General features: G+C 40.7%; 1 protein-coding gene across 1 annotated transcript in view; it reads right to left on the bottom strand.

Moving 5' to 3' along the window:
* The window catches only part of NRK (Nik related kinase), a 427,476-nt gene that overhangs the window by 97,324 nt on the left and 310,986 nt on the right, over positions 1–19,166 (bottom strand). Inside the window, exons 23-24 of the mRNA XM_073543628.1 lie at positions 13,829–13,999; positions 515–632 (exon numbers count right to left, since the gene is read on the bottom strand). Coding sequence (XP_073399729.1) covers positions 515–632; positions 13,829–13,999 — 289 coding nt within the window. The remainder of the gene's footprint in view (positions 1–514; positions 633–13,828; positions 14,000–19,166) is intronic.

Raw genomic sequence — 19,166 nt, forward strand, 5'->3', positions numbered from 1 at the left:
CCAGAAGACTGGGAGCTGTTATAGCTGCAAATGAGGGACCAACTCCATATTAATGACTATGGATTTATAATGGGAGGTCATAAAGGCTCCTGTAGGTAAAATGTATTGGTGTCCCAATACTCCCATTCACATAGAATTTGTGCAGGTACATATATATTGTATGTGCGTGCATGTATGTGTTTATAGTTTGCATGTCGATAAAATTCTCATAAAATGAAATACTTTGTGCTGTTGCTGTTACTGTTACGGCATTGGCCCTGTTCCACCAGTCTTTTGGACATCCGTTTTGAGAGCTGAGCCTCAGGTGGCACAGTTTATCTACATCATAATTGTGCATTTCTTATGTGCAACAGCCAATACCCCTAAAGGAGTCAAAATGTGTACAGTGGCTTCTGCCATTAATGACAGCATGGTTATAATCAGAGTGACCAATTTTAGAATATGTTTGGTCTGAAGACTGCACATAAGTGATGGTTGTCATCTGCAGAGCCACATATTTGTCATTTGTACTCACGGGAACACGTCGGACTTGTAGGAGGTGAGAATTGTAGCAGTCTTGGGTCAATGAATGCACTAAATGATGTAGTGGAAGATGAGCTATTTTTTGGCTGTGGACTTTCACCATTTGGCATCTAAGATAATTAGAGAGAAAATATACATTTATTTTTCAACACTTATGAAAACTTTAAATTATGCTTTCAGACATTTCATTTGATAAAAATCAAAATAACTAGGATTGATAGCAATAAAAATGGTATCTTGCTAATAAGCAATATACCAAGATTCAATTCATTAATATAATTAATTAGACAAACCATATACTAATAAGTATGTGTGAAAATACATTCTAAAGATGGATCATATACCGCAGATTTTGTTGCAAAAGTTTTTGCAAATAAAAATAAGTTCTATTCATCTGAATAGGGTTGGAGAACTTTCTGCAACTAAGTCACGGTGTGTGAATTAACTCTAAACTATATATCGCAGTCCTGCATGGGTATTATGTGGTATAGGAAAGCAGAAGAAAAAAAACCTGGATGGCAGGTATATGTCACCAAGGCGGCTGGCCTTATTGATGCAAGTCCGGGAATTGAAGGCTCCAGTAAAGGTAGATTACTGGGAGGATTTTGTATATGAATCGGATTTTGGGTTCAGGATTTAGGAGCAACCAGCAGGGGCTCAAGGGACAAACAATGGCTTAAAATAGAAGAATCAATGTCACCGCTCCCCTTACGATCCATCTTACTGGGGCACTTCGACGTCCCAACCCCAGTTGAATGTAAAAATATCCACACACTGGCCACAATTAAAATATGGAACAAGGCTTGTGGTGCTCTAGCCCCCCCTCTCTCACCATTGACCAAAGTCATTGATCTAGTGGGAACCCTGCCTCATCAGGCTGCACATCTTCTGATGGAGCAGCTGCTTGAGGATAGGACCCTTCTCCCCCTACAAGAGTTGCGTAAATTACCAGGGTTATCAGGCCTCACTTTCTTACAACATAGAAAACTTTCCCACCTACTTTGCCATCGAAACTACTCGATCGATCTTGACAGACCCATAACTCCTTACGAAATCTTATGTGCCACAACAAAAGCACCAGTCAGAGTTCAATCTCTACTTAAGATTGATGTACCTCTAAAACGGGCATACATAGCACACTAGGAGAGGGACTTGGGTACCTCCTTTTCTAACTTACAAATTAATCATATTTATAGGAACTCCCACGGCCCTTCACAGTGTGTACGAATCCAGGAAAACTCATTCAAAATTAATACCAAATGGTATATTATGCCCAACCAAATTCGCAGATGGCAACATACTGCAGAGACAAATTGGTGGAGGTGTGGAGAGAGCGATGGCAGCTATATACACATATGGTGGTCTTGTTTGGCGCTTCAACCCTTTTGGAAAGAAGTATCCACAACCATACGCAAAGTTTTGGGCAAACACGCCATTTTGAATCCAGAAAATGTTTTATTAAACTTTCCACTCTGGCAGAAAGATAAAGAAGCGAACAAACTGGCTCAATTAATCCTGGCAGCCGGGAAATCTTTGATCCCTATAAATTGGAATACCACAGTCACACCCACTAAACAGCAACTTTACTCAAAAATTGATCAAATTTTTTACGTAGAAGAACTAGCAGCAAGAGTAAATCATAGTTCGGCTAAATTTAATAATATTTGGAGATTCTGGTCCCAATTTAGGACACAAACATCCTTTCACTCAGTAATTACATTGTAATTTTTTTTATTAGACACATATCCCAAGGTGCTATCTCCATTCCCAATTCCCTTCTTCACCACTTGCCCCTTTGATCCCACCCCATCTTCCCTTTCCTAGTCTCTTGTTATCTCCTCATCAACAAAAAAACAAAAATTGAAATCTGCAACTGTCTATTATTCCTTTGCTTGCAGTGTTTGAAAATCTGACATACAAAATAACTTGTGCTGTCTCTTTTGAATAATTGTGCTACGGTTTTTAGTACTGAATTGATTGTGTTCTCAACCACTGTTTCCTACTTACAAATTTTTCAATAAAAAGAATGTTTAAAGAAGGAAGGAGCAACCAGCAGAGCCTGGTTGGGAATGGTTGCTCTCACACACTCCAGTCCGGGCCTTGCAGGTCTTATAAAATGCAACTGAATAGGCTCAAGTTTGTTGGAGGTAGTGAAGCTGGAGTGTGAGCTCTAATGGTGGACATCATGTCTGTAGCCATATCAGTGCCTGACTTAGGCAGGCGTCACACTTGCCGTATGAAAAATCGGTCCGATTTTCACGGCTGAGAATCGCAGGAGTGTTCTCCATATGGTGATCTGTATGTGATCCATTTGTGCTCTGGCAAAAATTAAGACACCACTGCACAGTTTTTTAAAAATCAGCTTCTCTACATGTCTGACAGACATTCCATTCCAGTGTCAGTTGAATTCCAACAAGAGTACACCTCATTCTACTTAATGTGCTTCTGATTAGGTGATCAACAGAACCAAATCTTATTTAACAAATGAATGTATATAAAAAAAACCTGCTGTGTTGTTCACAATCCTCTTTCAATAGGACAAGCTGGATGGCAAAAGTGCTAGTAATATCCCAAAAGTAATAGGAATGAAAAAAATAACTTTTAACCATGCCAAAGGAGTTAAAAAGAAAAGTCTAAAGTGAGGAAAATAAGGGTTCAATACTGGCTTTACTAGCAGAGGGATACAGTGAGCGTCATGTTGCCTCCATCCTCAAAATTTCTAAGACGGCCATTACAACAAGGTCAAGCAGCAGACATTGGGGACAACAAAGCTACAGACAGGCAGAGGGCGAAAATGACTCTCCACTAACCGGGATGACCATCATCTTATTCGAATGTCACTCAGCAACCGCAGGATGACATTCAGTGACCTACAAAAGGAATGGCAAATGACAGCTGGGGTGAAGTGCACGGCAAGAACAGTTCATAACATACTCCTAGAGGCAGGGCTAAAATCATGTAAAGCTAGAAAAAAGCCTTTCATCAATGAGAAGCAAAAGAGAGCCAGGCTGAAGTTTGTCAAAGACCATAAGGATTGGACTATAGAGGACTGGAATAAGGTAATCTTCTCTGATGAGCCTAATTTTATCTTTGCCCAACACCTGGTCATCTAATGGTTAGACGGAGACCTGGAGAGGCATACAAGCCGCAGTATCTTGTACCCACTGTGAAATTTGGTGGAGGATGGGTGATGATCTGTGGATGCTACAGCAAGGCTGGAATTGGGCAGGTTAATCTTTGCGAAAAACCTATGAATCAAGCCGCATTCAAGGTTATCCTGGAAAAATAGTTGATTCCTTCTCTTCAGGCTATGTTCCACAACTCTGAGGACTGTTTTTTCCAGCAGGACAATGCACCATGCCACACACCTAGGTCAATCAATGTGTGGATGAAGGACCACCACATCAAATCCCGGTCATAGCGAACCCAATCTCCAGACCTAAACCCCATTGAAATCCACTGGAATGTAATCAAGAGGAAGATGAATTTTTGTACCAGAAGTGGCATAAGGTCACACCCAAAAGCAGTGTGAAGGACTGGTGGAAAGCATGCCAAGACGCATGAAAGCTGTGATTAGAAATCATGGTTATTCCACAAAATATTGATTTCTGAACTCTTCCTGACTTAAAACATTAGTATTGTTGTTTCTAAATGATTATGAACTTGTTTTCTTAGCACTATTTAAGGTCTGCAAGCTCTCCATTTTTTTGTTATTTTGACCATTTCTCATTTTCTGAAAATCAATACAAAATTTAGTGCTTGGAAATTCGAAGACATGTTGTCAGTAGTTTATAGAATAAAAGAACAATTTAGATTTTACTTAAAAATAATCCTATAAAGAGAAAAATCAGACAAACTGAAAATTTTGCAGTGGTCTCTTAGTTTTTGCAAGAGCTGTATATATGTCAGTGACACACACACACATATACTGTATATGTCTTTATATTTCATACAGCGATAGACAGAAGAATAGCCGGTAATTCATTTGTCGGCTTCTGTAAAATCGCTGCAGGAGCCGACAGGATAGGAAAGATGTATTACGTACAGTAAATCCATATAGAATATGTAGATATATACAGTTGTGGCCAAAAGTATTGACACCCCTGCAATTCTGTCAGATAATACTCAGTTTCTTCCTGAAAATGATTGCAAACACAAATTCTTTGGTATTATTATCTTCATTTAATTTGTCTTAAATGAAAAAACACAAAAAGAATTGTCCTAAAGCCAAATTGGATATAATTCCACACCAAGCATAAAAAAGAGGGTGGACATAAGTATTGGCACTGTTTGAAAAATCATGTGATGCTTCTCTAATTTGTGTAATTAACAGCACCTGTAACTTACCTGTGGCACCTAACAGGTGTTGGCAATAACTAAATCACACTTGCAGCCAGTTGACATGGATTAAAGTTGACTCAACCTCTGTCCTGTGTCCTTGTGTGTACCACATTGAGCATGGAGAAAAGAAAGAAGACCAAAGAACTGTCTGAGGACTTGAGAAACCAAATCGTGAGGAAGCATGAGCAATCTCAAGGCTAAAGTTGACTCAACCTCTGTCCTGTGTCCTTGTGTGTACCACATTGAGCATGGAGAAAAGAAAGAAGACCAAAGAACTGTCTGAGGACTTGAGAAACCAAATTGTGAGGAAGCATGAGCAATCTCAAGGCTACAAGTCCATCTTCAAAGACCAGAATGTTCCTGTGTCTACCGTGCGCAGTGTCATCAAGAAGTTAAAAGCCCATGGCACTGTGGCTAACCTCCCTAGATGTGGACGGAAAAGAAAAATTGACAAGAGATTTCAACGCAAGATTGTGCGGATGTTGGATAAAGAACCTCGACTAACATCCAAACAAGTTCAAGCTGCCCTGCAGTCTGAGGGTATAACAGTGTCAACCCGAACTATCCGTCAGCGTCTGAATGAAAAGGGACTGTATGGTAGGAGACCCAGGAAGACCCCACTTCTTACCCCGAGACATAAAAAAGCCAGGCAGAAGTTTGCCAAAACTTACCTGAAAAAGCCTAAAACATTTTGGAAGAATGTTCTCTGGTCAGATGAGACAAAAGTAGAGCTTTTTGGGCAAAGGCATCAACATAGAGTTTACAGGAGAAAAAAAGAGGCATTCAAAGAAAAGAACACGGTCCCTACAGTCAAACATGGCGGAGGTTCCCTGATGTTTTGGGGTTGCTTTGCTGCCTCTGGCACTGGACTGCTTGACCATGTGCATGGCATTATGAAGTCTGAAGACTACCAACAAATTTTGCAGCATAATGTAGGGCCCAGTGTGAGAAAGCTGGGTCTCCATCAGAGGTCATGGGTCTTCCAGCAGGACAATGACCCGAAACACAGTTCAAAAAGCACTAGAAAATGGTTTGAGAGAAAGCACTGGAGACTTCTAAGGTGGCCAGGAATGAGTCCAGACCTGAATCCCATAGAACACCTGTGGAGAGATCTAAAAATGGCAGTTTTTAGAAGGCACCCTTCAAATATCAGGGACCTGGAGCAGTTTGCCAAAGAAGAATGGTCTAAAATTCCAGCAGAGCATTGTAAGAAACGCATTGATGGTTACCGGAAGCGGTTGGTCGCAGTTATTTTGGCTAAAGGTTGTGCAACCAAGTATTAGGCTGAGGGTGCCAATACTTTTGTCTGGCCCATTTTTGGAGTTTTATGTGAAATGATCAATGTTTTGCTTTTTGCTTCATTCTCTTTTGTGTTTTTTCATTTAAGACAAATTAAATGAAGATAATAATACCAAAGAAGTTGTGTTTGCAATCATTTTCAGGAAGAAACTGAGTATTATCTGACAGAATTGCAGGGGTGTCAATACTTTTGGCCATAACTGTGCATGCCAGTGACAAATATAATTAGTATAGTGTGTGTGCAAAATTCTGGACATGTATTTAATGAATAAAAGATTATTTTATGGAAAAAAATGGCCTTAATAGCCTAGAAAGCCACCGCAGAAAATGCGCATCTCTAATATGCGTCAATTCTGGCACATGGCCTTGCTCTTCCCACTGCCCTGTAGTAGTGGCATATGGGCTAATAGTTGGTGGGTTGATGTCACCTTTCAGGTGACATCAAGCCCCGAAGTTAGTAATGGAGAGGCGTCAATTAGACACCCCTATTACTAATTCCATATTCAAATACTAAAGAAAACACCGACACCCAGTAAAAAAAATCCTTAAATTGAAATAACGACTCAGACTCCTTTTTATTCTTAATTAAACCATACTTACAACCACACCTAATCCATGCGGAGCCCTCGTTCTGTAATAAAAATAAAATAAAAAGGCAATAATATACCATACCTGTCCATCATTGTGTCCCACACCGTAATCCATATCTGGGGGCTAAATATTTTTCAACCTGGACGGCGCCAAGATGCAGCCGTCACGGCTGAAAACCACTGGTGAATGAAGAGATGCTGGGAGCGCAGACTCAGTGACTAGCGCTGACATTCATTGAATAGCGGTGATTTCACTGATGTTGCGCTCTCTCACAGCCTGACCCACGATGAAGTCTGGAGCATGGGTAAATGAACTGGCATTTTGTGAGGGAGCCCACACAAAGTGACATCAGCGCTAGTCACTGAGTCTGTGCTCCCAGCATCTCCTGATTCTCCAGTGGTTTTTCAGCCAGGACAGTTGCATCTTAGCATCAACGAGGTTGGAAAATATATATCCTCCAGATTTGGATTACAGCTTTGGACACAATGATGGACAGGTATGGTATATTGTTGCTTTTTTATTTTATTTTTATTACAGGAGAGCGAGGGCTTTGCAAAGATTAGGTGTGGTTGTAAGTATGGTTTAATTAAGAATAATAAAGGAGTCTGTGTCTTTATTTCAATGAAAGGATTTTTTACTGGATGTCTGTGCTTTCTTTACTATTTGACTAGGGGGTTAGTAATAGGAGCGTCTTATTGATGCCTCTCCATTACTAACCTCGGGGCTTGATGTCACCTCAAAGGTGACATCAACCCACCAACTATTAGCCCATATGCCTCCACTACAGGGCAGTGGGAAGAGCCAGGGTACGTGCCAGATTTGGCGCTTCTTAGAGATGCGCCTTTTCTGGGGCAGCTGAGAGTTGATGTTTTTAGCCAGGGGGGGCCAGTATCCATGGCCCCTTTCTAGGCTATTAACATCAGCCCTCAGCTGTCTGCATAGCCACTGCTGATTATTAATTATAGGGGGATTCCACGCCATTTTGTTCCCTAAAATAATCTTTTATTCATGAAATACATGTCCAGAATTTTGCACACACACTATACTAATTGTATTTGCCACTGACATATTTATATCTACCTATTCTATATGGATTTACTGTATGTAATCCATCTCTCCTATCCTGTCGGCTCCTGTAGTGATTTTACAGAAGCCGACAAATGAATTACTGGCTATTCTTCTATCTCTCTATGAAATATAAAGACATATATACATATATATATATATATATATATATATATATATATATACACATATGTGTGTGTGTCACTGACATATATATATATATATATATATATATATATATATATATATATATATATATAAATATATGTATATATGTATCCTATGTGTATATATCTATTCTTTTCTAACCTGTCAGTGTGATTTTACTGTACAGCCCACATGAATTGCCGGCTTTTCAAAGGACACTGGTGCGTATTTCTTGCAAGTCAAATGGATGGCCCATGTGGTGTGCAATTTTTTTTCTTGCACCCATTGACCTGCGGTGATGGGAACTGTCCCATAGATTAACAGTGGTCCAAGTGCTATCCAGTGTTTTATTGCATACCACTCATCCGTATTCTTTGCCAGTGTGACGCCGGCCTTACTGTTAAAGTAACACTGTGTAATTTTACTGTGCCTATCCTGATAATGGACTGTTTTTTTGCTATTGAATGCTTTATTTTAGCAGAAAAACAGCTGATTTGTTTATTTTTAACATTTATCAGACAATAAACATAAGACTTTTCCATCGGAACCAAGTGCCTGTGTGTAGCCTAACTGCTGGTATAAAGCTTGAATCCCTACAGAGCAGAGCATATTATGTGAAATTAGAAACAATCAGACATACACCCTTTTATGTAGCTGCATAGTTGCCAACAATTCCAGGGGCATTTAAACCCATATGTTGCCCGCAATGCCATTCTATGCAGCCTTCAACCATCTGGACATAGATGAAAATACGTTTCTGTATGTGCCTTTGTATGCATTTCACATACACTTTTGGTCTCTTGCTATGCTATAAATATCTCAGATGGTAATACATCTGTAATCATGATTGCCACCCTAAAAAGTTTGGCCCGTGACTTTAACTTTGATTTTGCACCCACGGTGTAAAAACGTCTTCTAATTCCCATAATAAATCAGTTTTCATAATATTGTGTGGTCTGGTATGTAAAGTGCTCTAATACGATGAGTAATGATTCTTTGTAGCCTATAGATGTCGCTATTGTGACAGTTATTAATGAAGAGTGTTAGTCTCAGACTGAGCCTATAATAACAGTATATGAAGTATGCCAGCAACATAAACAAAATCTGTATACATATAACTTTATAAACATTATATTTGGCATATTAATTTATGCATCTTTCTGGTGACACCTTTGTGAAGCAAACAGATTTCTATATTATGTAAGTGATCTATTTTTACTATTTGCAATACTTGTTTTCAAAATATTTTTTTTTAACGTACAGATTTTTATTTATCTTACCTTGATTATATTTGTTGGATGTAATAAAAGTCACTTCTACTTGGAGAGTTCTTTTGAAATATAAAACATTACATATAAAATATGATCCAAGTTGTTGCTTGTGCCATATATACAGTATATTTAGCTATTTCTTAAATTTGACATACAGACATGGCACCTGCTAGACTAACCCAACATATAAATTCACTTGCAATGCAGGAATCCTGTTGAAAGAGTTGAGTTTACAAATTCCAAAATTCAAATTCCATTTACAAATTAAAGTAATCCAAATCCTCTGATTATGGTGGGACTGGCTGTCGATTTAGGGTATGTGCACACGTTGAGGATTTGGCTGCGGATCCACAGCGGATTTGGCCCTGCGGATCCGCAGCAGTTTTCCATGCATTGTACAGTACCATGTAAACCTATGGAAAACAAAAACCGCTGTGCACATGCTGCGGAAAATTCCGCTCAGATTTGCTGCAGTTTATTTTCCGAGAATGTCAATTCTTTGTACGGAATCCGCAGCGTTTTTACACCTCGTCCATTATAGGAATCCACAGGTGTAAAAACGCAGGCGAAAGCTGCACAAAATCCACAGAAAACCCGCAGGGAATCCGCAGGTAAAATGCAGGTCATTTTGTCTGCGGATTCTGCAGATTCCACACGGAAAAATCTGCAATGGAATCTGCTACGTGTGCACATTCCCTTAATCTGTATGGAGACCTCCAAGCTCTCTCCATAGAGAACACATGAGTGGTTACCTAAGCCAAGTGTTCAGGTGTATAGGGCGGTTAGCCGTCTCATGACCCCAATTTTGATGCAACTTTTTCGCCTTTTTCCCTATTCTATCCAATAGAGGGGTTGTCACACTTACAAAAATATTGGAGAAAGCAGCGCGTGGTTGACTGTCCACAAAATGTGCTAGTAAACATGGTCACAGAAAATAGAAATAATTGGACAAAGTGTTTCTCAATGTCAGGTTCTCAGAGGTTAGATTCACATCTTTTAGGCATTAACGGCATATCTTGTGAGTATACTATTAATGCTGTAAGATAATAATACTTAAGGCATTCTTGTCCTTGCACACAATTCTCTGCTCTTTCACTCTATGCACTATTTGAGTTCATCATCATTCTGCCAACAATATAGGTACTGGAACTTCTTTTCACAGAATTTCCCAGCATGCGATTGCCCTTGCCATTGACCAGTCTGATGGTCCACCTGACCAGAATTGAAAGCCTCTCATAGCCCAAGAACTTGACAGCTGAGAGATAGAAACAGAGATACAAAGACCAACCACACCTGTCCTGTGATCCATTAGTGGCCTTATTCAGACATATGTTTCTCATGTATGTATTCTACCCATGTTTTTCACTGTATATCCTCAAAAATATCTTGGAGATATGTCCGCTTTTGAACCAAGTCACTCCACAAATCAAAATCACCCATACAATTCATGGGTCTGTAAAAATCATGGACAGCACAAATTTCCATCCATGTGTAGTATATGTGCTGTCTGTATTAGGCACCAGGATTCTCCACAGGAGAAATCCCAAGCCATGTTTTCTTCTCCTGTGGTCTCCCATCCAGTCTCAGAAGATCCTGCTCAGCAGAGACATCAGTCTCAGCATCTTGCTCAGACCCATGGTGTGTGATTGATTGCTACTGCCTCTCCAGGTTCAGCTATAGCAATCAACAGCAAAGAGCAGCGAGCAGTCATTCCTGAGTCCGTGTTTCGCCCTACTGAGCATGCTCGTGAGGTGGCAACTTCTCATTGGTGGTCAGCGGTCAGCTGCTCAGGTCCTCAAGTGAACTCGGATTGGTCCACTGGCAAGGTCCTGGCAGACTGGGATCTATAAAGGGATCTCACAGCCGCTCGGCCGTGCTCTAGTGTAAACCATGTAGTGTGTGTTGTATGCACGTATGATTGTCTCTGGTGACTGACTCATTATGAAACCCCTACCCTTGGTATGCATATACTGCTCAGCCCTGCCAGCTAGTGCCTAGGCTGATAGTGCAGGTAGGAGGCAGAGTCAGTGCCTAGCATCAGCGCCAAGTAGTGCGCATTATGGGTCCAGTCAGACTCGAGTTCTAGGGGCTGAGCCTAGAGACCTCACTCGTGCCATATCAGCTGAGCCCTGTGACGTTGCTGTGCCTCTGTAGAGTTCGCTGCTGTTCACACCGGGTGACATCTAACCCGCGTGTTTTCAGTGTTCAACCGCCATCTTTTTCCGCCATTGCTTAGCAGCAGGTTCCATCTCTGCACGATGGACCCCGGGTTGCGAACGCACCTTATTATTATATTTCATTTGGTGTGTTCCGCCAACCCTAACAGTCTGTTTGTTAACATTGCAGTAAGTAGGGTAAGCTTTACAAAAAAAGCTATATAAGTATACAGTGTGTGTGTGTGTGTGTGTGTATATATATATATATATATATATATATATATACACACACACACACTATAAATACTGTGTATGTGTATATATATATATATATATATATATATATGTGTGTTACATATGTGTTACTTCTATTTCTTTTCATATAAGAAAATCCCTGATGTCTGAACAAGGCCTTAATGTCTCTTTTGCTAGAGAGAGGCAGTGACCAGCAACTCAGACAAAAATACATCTAGTGGATGGCACTTAAGGAGATCCACTCACCAGTTTGAGCTTTTTAACCTACAGAGCTGAATAAAATCTAGATTTTATGTTTTAATTTTACGTCTCTGTGGCACAGATATTTCTTGTAATTTTTAGATTCAAAATAATTCACTAAGACCAAGAGGCAGTTACTTTTCCTTTGTATGACATTAATCAATCTTAGCAGGAGGTATCATGTAGAGAGAAAAAAAGAACATGCCCCCGGAGAAACTTAGAACAGGCTTTCTTTACGAGATATGGAAAGACACGTAATGACGCACAGCTTTGCTGTCTTTACTGATCTCACTGCTGCCACCGAATGTGATTACAAGCAGGGGAGAGCAGTAAAGCTATGTCATTACAAACACTTTTTTTCAGCGCTCTTCTCACAGCACTGTCTTGCATGGGAGGAGAGAGCTGCACAGGTGTTTGTAATGACACAGTTCTTCTCTACTGACCTTCCCTGCTTGTAATCAGAGTAGATGATGGCAATGAGACCCCTGAGGAGAGCAGAGCTGAGCATCATTATTAAAACCTCTTGCGGCACTTTCAGTGTGGGAGAAAGGGTGTAAATTGCACTGTGAGAGAAGAGCTGCAAGAAGTCTTTGTAATGACACAGTGCTGATCTACTCCCCCTTTACAGTAATCATCAGCAGTTAAATCTGTGTGACCTGGGTAGGCACAGCATCTTTTAAGATCACACAGAGAAAGCCGTGTCAGACCTTATTTGTAGCGGGGCCTTTCTTGTTTTCCCGCTGCATGATGCCTCCTGCTTATGATTGGACAATGTCAAAGAGAGGAAAAAGTAACCACCCTGAGTGTACAATCTCTGATAATATAATTCTAAAAATTTAGAATCTAAACTATAAAAGCTATTATCTTCGCAACAGAGAGGAGAAATTAGAAATTAAAAAATAAAATAAAATCTTTGTTTTATTCAGCTCTGCAGACACTTTTCCATGATGTGACCAGTGCTCAAACTGGTGAAAGGTCCTCTTTAGGGTGTGTGCACACGTTGCTGATTTGGCTGCGGATATTTCCACGCAGATTTTGCTAAATTCGCAGGTAAAATGACCTGCATTTTACCTGCGGATTTAGTCCAGATTTCCTGCGTATTTTCTGCAGATTTTGTGCGGATTTCACCTGCGTTTTTGCACCTGTGGATTCCTATATTGGAAGAGGTGTAAAAACCCTGTGGATTCCGCACAAAGAATTGACATGCTGCGGAAAATAAACCTCTGCAAATCTGCGTGGAATTTTCCGCAGCATGTGCACAGCGGATTTGGTTTTCCATAGGTTTGCCTAGTTCTGTACACCGCATGGAAAACTGCTGCGGATCCTCAGCCAAATCCGCAACGTTTGCACATACCCTTAAAGGAAACATGTCATCCAATTTAGGCTGCTCATATGAGGGGAAGCATGAATCAGAGCCAGGCTGCACAATTGCAGCCAGGTATGTTTTTCTCTAAAAACCTGCAGCATTTCAGAGTAAATATGCGGACTGTATGGAGAAACCTAATTAGTCAAGGGCCGTCACCAGCCAGCTTCTCCCTATACTCCTCTAGGTGATTGACAGGTCTCTTTGTCTGTACACATGTGGGAAAGACCTGTTAATCAATTAGAGTGGTGAGTAGATTCATGCTGCCTGTGGTTTGGGCATTATGAATTGTGTGACATGTTCCCTTTAAGAATAATAACTTGAAGAAAAGATGGACAAATTATGAATTTGTATTTTCTCATAATTGTAATAGTAAAGTGTTCTTTAAATTGCAAAAAAAGCCGTCTGCTGGGATATAAGTATTCTGCACTGACAGTATCCTCTCTGCTGAAAACATAAAACATGTAACATAAGGTTGGAAAGGTGACCTGTGAAAGAGAAGACAAGAGATCATTCTCGCTGTCTCTTTCTTGTTTGGCTGAACAAGTGAAGTGCGACATAAAACTTAATGATTTCACCTGATCATTCTGAGATTTGTTCAGAGGACTGTGACTTTTCTGAGGAGTTCTGTGCTGATTCACTGAAGTCTCTGAAGGATGGCTCTGTTGCAGGAGATCTGGCAGGAGATAATTTTGATTGTAGGAGCTCCAGAGTCCTTGATTGCTGCTACAATTTTGCTGTTCAGCTGTCTGTTAACACATAAATTGCAGATTGAAATATAAACTAACCTGGATCCCTCTGTCATCATTGCAAAAGAAATGGAATCTGTGGCAAAGACAAATGGCAGAGCAGAGGGCAGCAACAATTCTCCCAGTTTTTGTGTAATAATAACCCTACTTCTCCAGCCAGCCACTCATGCAAACACTTGGTTATACACTTAGCATGATATGTGAGATAATACAAGAGATACATTGGGCTCATTGGTTAGACCCATAGTGTTGCAACGCTGAGGTCCTAGGTTTAAATCCCACCATGGTCAACTTCTTCAAGGAGTTTGGATGTTCTCCCCATGTTTGCGTGGGTTTCCTCCGAGTTCTCTGGTTTCCTCCCACACTCAAAAGACATACTGATAGGGAATTTAGATTGTGAGTCCCAATGGGAACAGTGATGATGATGTCTGTAAAGGGCTGTGGAATATAATAGCGCTATATAAGTGAGTAAACGTGTATATGTGGTAAATGCAAATTAAGCGTTCTCCTGGCACTAGGCTGGTTTCAACACACCTATTTGTTTCCCTCATCCTTTTTAAGGAATGCTCACTTCTTGTCAGCACCATACTCAACCCTTTAAGATGGTTGCGTCTGGTTTCTTCTTCCTTGTTTATAATGGAGTCCATATAGAAAAGCCCTATGCCAGTGAAACTCACCTGTCAGACCAAACTGATGGCACAAATTGTGTATAAAACAAAATGTTGCCCAATTTTTTAAAACATTTTTCAAAATATGTGACCTGAAGTCACAAAAAGGTCAAAGACAAAAAAAGATTTTTGACTTTAAGCAAAATTCACACACTATGCGCCATTTTGAACAATTGGATGCAAAAAAACTGGAAGAAGGGAAAAAATTATAAGTGATTTAAAAACCCTTGACCAATGATGAATCGGGGGTCTTAAAGTGGTGGTTCGTATGGTACCTAAAATGTCTTTCTATATATTGTAAAACCCTATGCACTTTTGTAATTAGCTTAATTATACAACCCCTTACACTTCTCCTTATCTAGCTATTTTGTATATGTATTTTTTCATTTTACTTCCTGTGATGTTTCCTTTGAGAGGAGTTTCAAACGGGACATCACAGTAGGCTTGGGCCGCACTCACTTCCATTCAGCATCTATCACCCTTCCTGGAACTTCATGTCATCAGGGGGTAGCACTGCAGTTATTAACTACAGTTTCTTACATCGGCGCCCCCTCTCTGAACATGTCCTCAATTCATTGTGAAAGAAACTGTTGTGAGTTCAGCGCCGGCTCCCTCCTTCTATCGCCACCGCTGCATTATTAAACTGTAAAAGAAGAAGAACTGTAAAAGAAGCTTCTATCACCACCAGCAGGTGGTGATAGAAGCTATGAGGGATACGCACCACCCCCTTGATAATGACTTTTTTGAGGGGACTTCTCTAACACTGCTTTTATTTTATCCCTCTTATGATGTCTTGAATCATACTTTGAAGCTGTGGTGGTACGGACAGAAGAAGAGCGCTGGCGCTGCACTCGCCTCTCCCACAGCATCTATCAGGGCCATGATAGGACATTATCAGAAGGAGACTATGCAAGGAACTGTAGTGTGTAACTGCAGAACCACCTCCTGATGATGTCAGGAGAGGTGATAGACACAGTGAGGACGTAACTTCAGCCCCAGCTTCCTGATAATGCTTCGTTTGAGACGCCTCTCAAGCGAAATGTCACAGGAAGTTTATTAAAACATTTAGGGATTAGCTGGATAGCTAAAAGAGTAGGGTACTGTATAATAAAACTGATCAAATCTTTCACAAATGTGCTTATACTTCTATAAAATAATAAGCTTTGCAGTTTTTTGGATGGGATACATGCGGTACTGCATTGTCTATACATAGACAATCAAGTGTATTGGGCCAACTACTGCTCATGTTGGGGGTAGGTGGCTCACTCCTGCACAGTGGCCCACTAAGAGATTCACCTCTTCTCTAGTGGGCCAATCCAAGCCTGAAAACAGTCATATAAGATATTGATAACGATGTGGTCACAGTTGCATTGCAGAAGTTGCACCTACAAAGGTTCCTAGCTAAAGCTGCAGGGCCAGTGAGTCCAGTGGTGGACCTACTGTCATTACCTGTGTATTCATAGGGGAACAGATCAGAGTTTTACTGCTACAAAACAACCTATAACGCCAAGATCTAATCCAAAGAATTTGGACATCAAATATTACATGCTAACTGGGACTGCAGGCTGGAAAAGAGGGGACAAACAAACAGGATACATGCTCAATGACCTTTTGGAAAAATAGTTAATTTTTGGACTGAACACATGAAAAGTTGTAGCATTAAGTTAGTTAATTGCTGAATTATAAATTTAGGAGAAGTAGGCCCCAGCACTTGCCAGGTTCTCTTGGCACTGATGCGGACTCTGAAAATGTGAACTGAATAGAGACCATATGTAATAACATGATAAAAATCCCTGCAAAAAGTTCTTTACTGTAAGAACGAACTTTTATCAAACTTTTTAAGGCAATTTTATATTTTTCAACAAGGATTGATCAAAGCAAGAAATAAAATAGCAGTCTAAAACTGTTCAATATGAGAGTCTTCTGATGGTTGCTTATTTCATGAAATAGTCCCAAGGGTAAAGTGCTACAAGCGTTTCCAAAGCTTTTCTTTTTATGTTGAGACTCTTATCAGCTAAAAGAAAGAGGAAAAGTGGCCTTTTAAATTATAGAATTAATTCATATGTAATGTGGGTCACTTAAATGCAATTGTTTAAACCCATTGAAGAAGATAATATCTCGAACAAAACGGAATTAGATTTTAGTGCTTACTGTCCTTGGAGTATAATGTAGTATTAACGAGATCTTTCAGCACAACTTAAAGTGATTTTCAAGAGATGGAAGGAAATGGTCTTATGCCGTGTAATGAACAGGTAGAAATTTAGATGCTCAGATGGAGGAGCAGATATTACATTTTAGCATGGTGTACTGTAACCCAACTGAAACTGATATCACTTTGGGGATGTTAGATGTTGTGGTGTAGGGCAACATGGTTGCTCAGTGGTTAGTTCTCCTGTCTTGCAGCACTGGTATCCTGAGATTTACTAAATCTACATTCTCACATTTTTCATGTGTGAGTTTACTCCCATGATCCAAAACATAATGATGGGTTAAAAGACCCTAGAATAGTTAGTTTCAGTAGAGTAAGCTGCAATCAGGAAGGACAGCTTGTGTGGTAGTATGACCAGATTTTGTCCAGTCAAGCCATCTATGTAGTTACCTAAATGAAGTAGACATCACATAGCCCGCTCATTTTGTCTCCAATCTTAATTTTTACACTGGCAAACTAAGGCCTCCACACACATAATACAATAGTCAGCAGAACTGTCCAACAGCGGGATCGGCCAATTGTCTAATGTATATGGGGACCTCTTGACTCTTCCCGGGTGGGTTTGTCCAGTTGGTTTTCCAATGATCCTTCTATTCTTCAGGAGAACTCTGCCTTGGCCAAGCTTTCCTGATTATGGGAAAGTCTGGGCGATAAATGTTGGCCTAAGAGATTGTTTGGTCAGCAGATATCTACAGGGTGGGCTGTTATGAATGAGTCACCGTAGGAGGCAAAAGCAGAAATACAAGCTAAGTCCAGAAAACCAGAGAAGTTGGCAACTATCAGATTGCAGACCCCTGAACCTATCAACACAACTAGCAGTAGCCGTGGGGGGTTCCTGCGAAGCCCTAGACCCCTCGATCACAGCCGGAGAATTACATAGGCCTAAAGAAAGAAAGGGGAAATCTAAACTGCCCCAGAGCAGACCCCAAAGCAATAGGCAGCCCCCAACATATAATGACAGTGAAGCAAGATGAAAATACTAACACAGACAGAAAGATAGACTGAGCAAAGACGGGGCCCGCAACTATCTAGATAGGAAAGGACAGGAAGGCTGCTGTCTGCAATCTGCCAAAACCCTATCAAAGACATAAGCCAACAAGCTGATATGAAAAAGGCCCTGAAGCAGCTAGGCTTCAAAAACTAAATCAGCACTCAGGTATTTTCAGAAGACAGAGCTAAATGAATTCAGCACACCCCAGCAGGGAATGGCAGAAATCCAGAAAAACAAAGCAAAACAAAGTCAAAGCACAAAAGCAAAAGGCCGTGCAGCAAACTTAGCTTTAGAGGAGCAGGAATTCAGACTGGTCTCCAAGGATCCCACAGAGAAATCACCCACAGGGCAGAAGGGCGTCGGCAGCCTTATATCCAGTCCATAACTCCACTCAGCCAGTCATCATCATCAGCCTCAGGTGTTTGATAATCAGGTTCACTACCTTTCTTTACCAGAAGAGGGAGTTCCTCGGGCCTCAGTAATGAAGGGGAAAATGAACTCACAACAGTACCTCCCCGTTGAGGAGGGGTCACCGAACCCTCAACTACGCCACCAGGGCGATCAGGGTGAGCCCGATGAAAGGCACGCACCAATCTTTTGGCATGAATATCAGAGGCAGAGACCCAGGAATTATCCTCCTGACCATAACCCTTCCACTTAACCAAATACTGGAGTCTCCGTCTAGCCAGACGGGAATCCAGTACTTTCTCTACCTCATATTCCATGTTACCTTCAACCAATACAGGGTCTGGAGGTGCCACCCCTGGAACAACAGGTTTAACAAACCTCTTCAACAAAGATTTATGGAACACATTATGGATTTTAAATGTGACAGGAAGAGCCAAATGAAAAGAGACCGGATTAATAATCTCCACAATCTTGTAAGGTCCAATAAATCTAGGCTTAAACTTAGGAGAAGCCACCTTCATAGCAATATTTTTTGATGATAACCACACCATATCACCAACCTTAAACTGGGGACCAATGGTCCTATGTCGGTTGGAAAACCACTGGGCCTTTTCCTGGGAGAGAGATAACTTATCCACCACTTGGTCCCAGATCTGGTGCATTCTCTCCACCACAGTGTCAACACGTGGGCAGGCAGAGGGCTCCACCTGCCCTGAAGAAAATCGAGGATGAAACCCAAAGGTACAAAAAAAAGGTGACATCAAAGTGGCAGAACTAGCTCTATTATTTAAAGCAAATTCGGCCAAGGGCAAAAATAAAACCCAATCATCCTGATCAGCAGAAATAAAACATCTCAAATATGACTCCAAGGTCTGGTTTGTTCTCTCTGTC

This window comes from Dendrobates tinctorius, unplaced genomic scaffold (assembly GCF_039654945.1).
Source record: "Dendrobates tinctorius isolate UK_male_01 unplaced genomic scaffold, ASM3965494v1 ptg000133l, whole genome shotgun sequence".
NCBI lineage: Eukaryota > Metazoa > Chordata > Amphibia > Anura > Dendrobatidae > Dendrobates > Dendrobates tinctorius.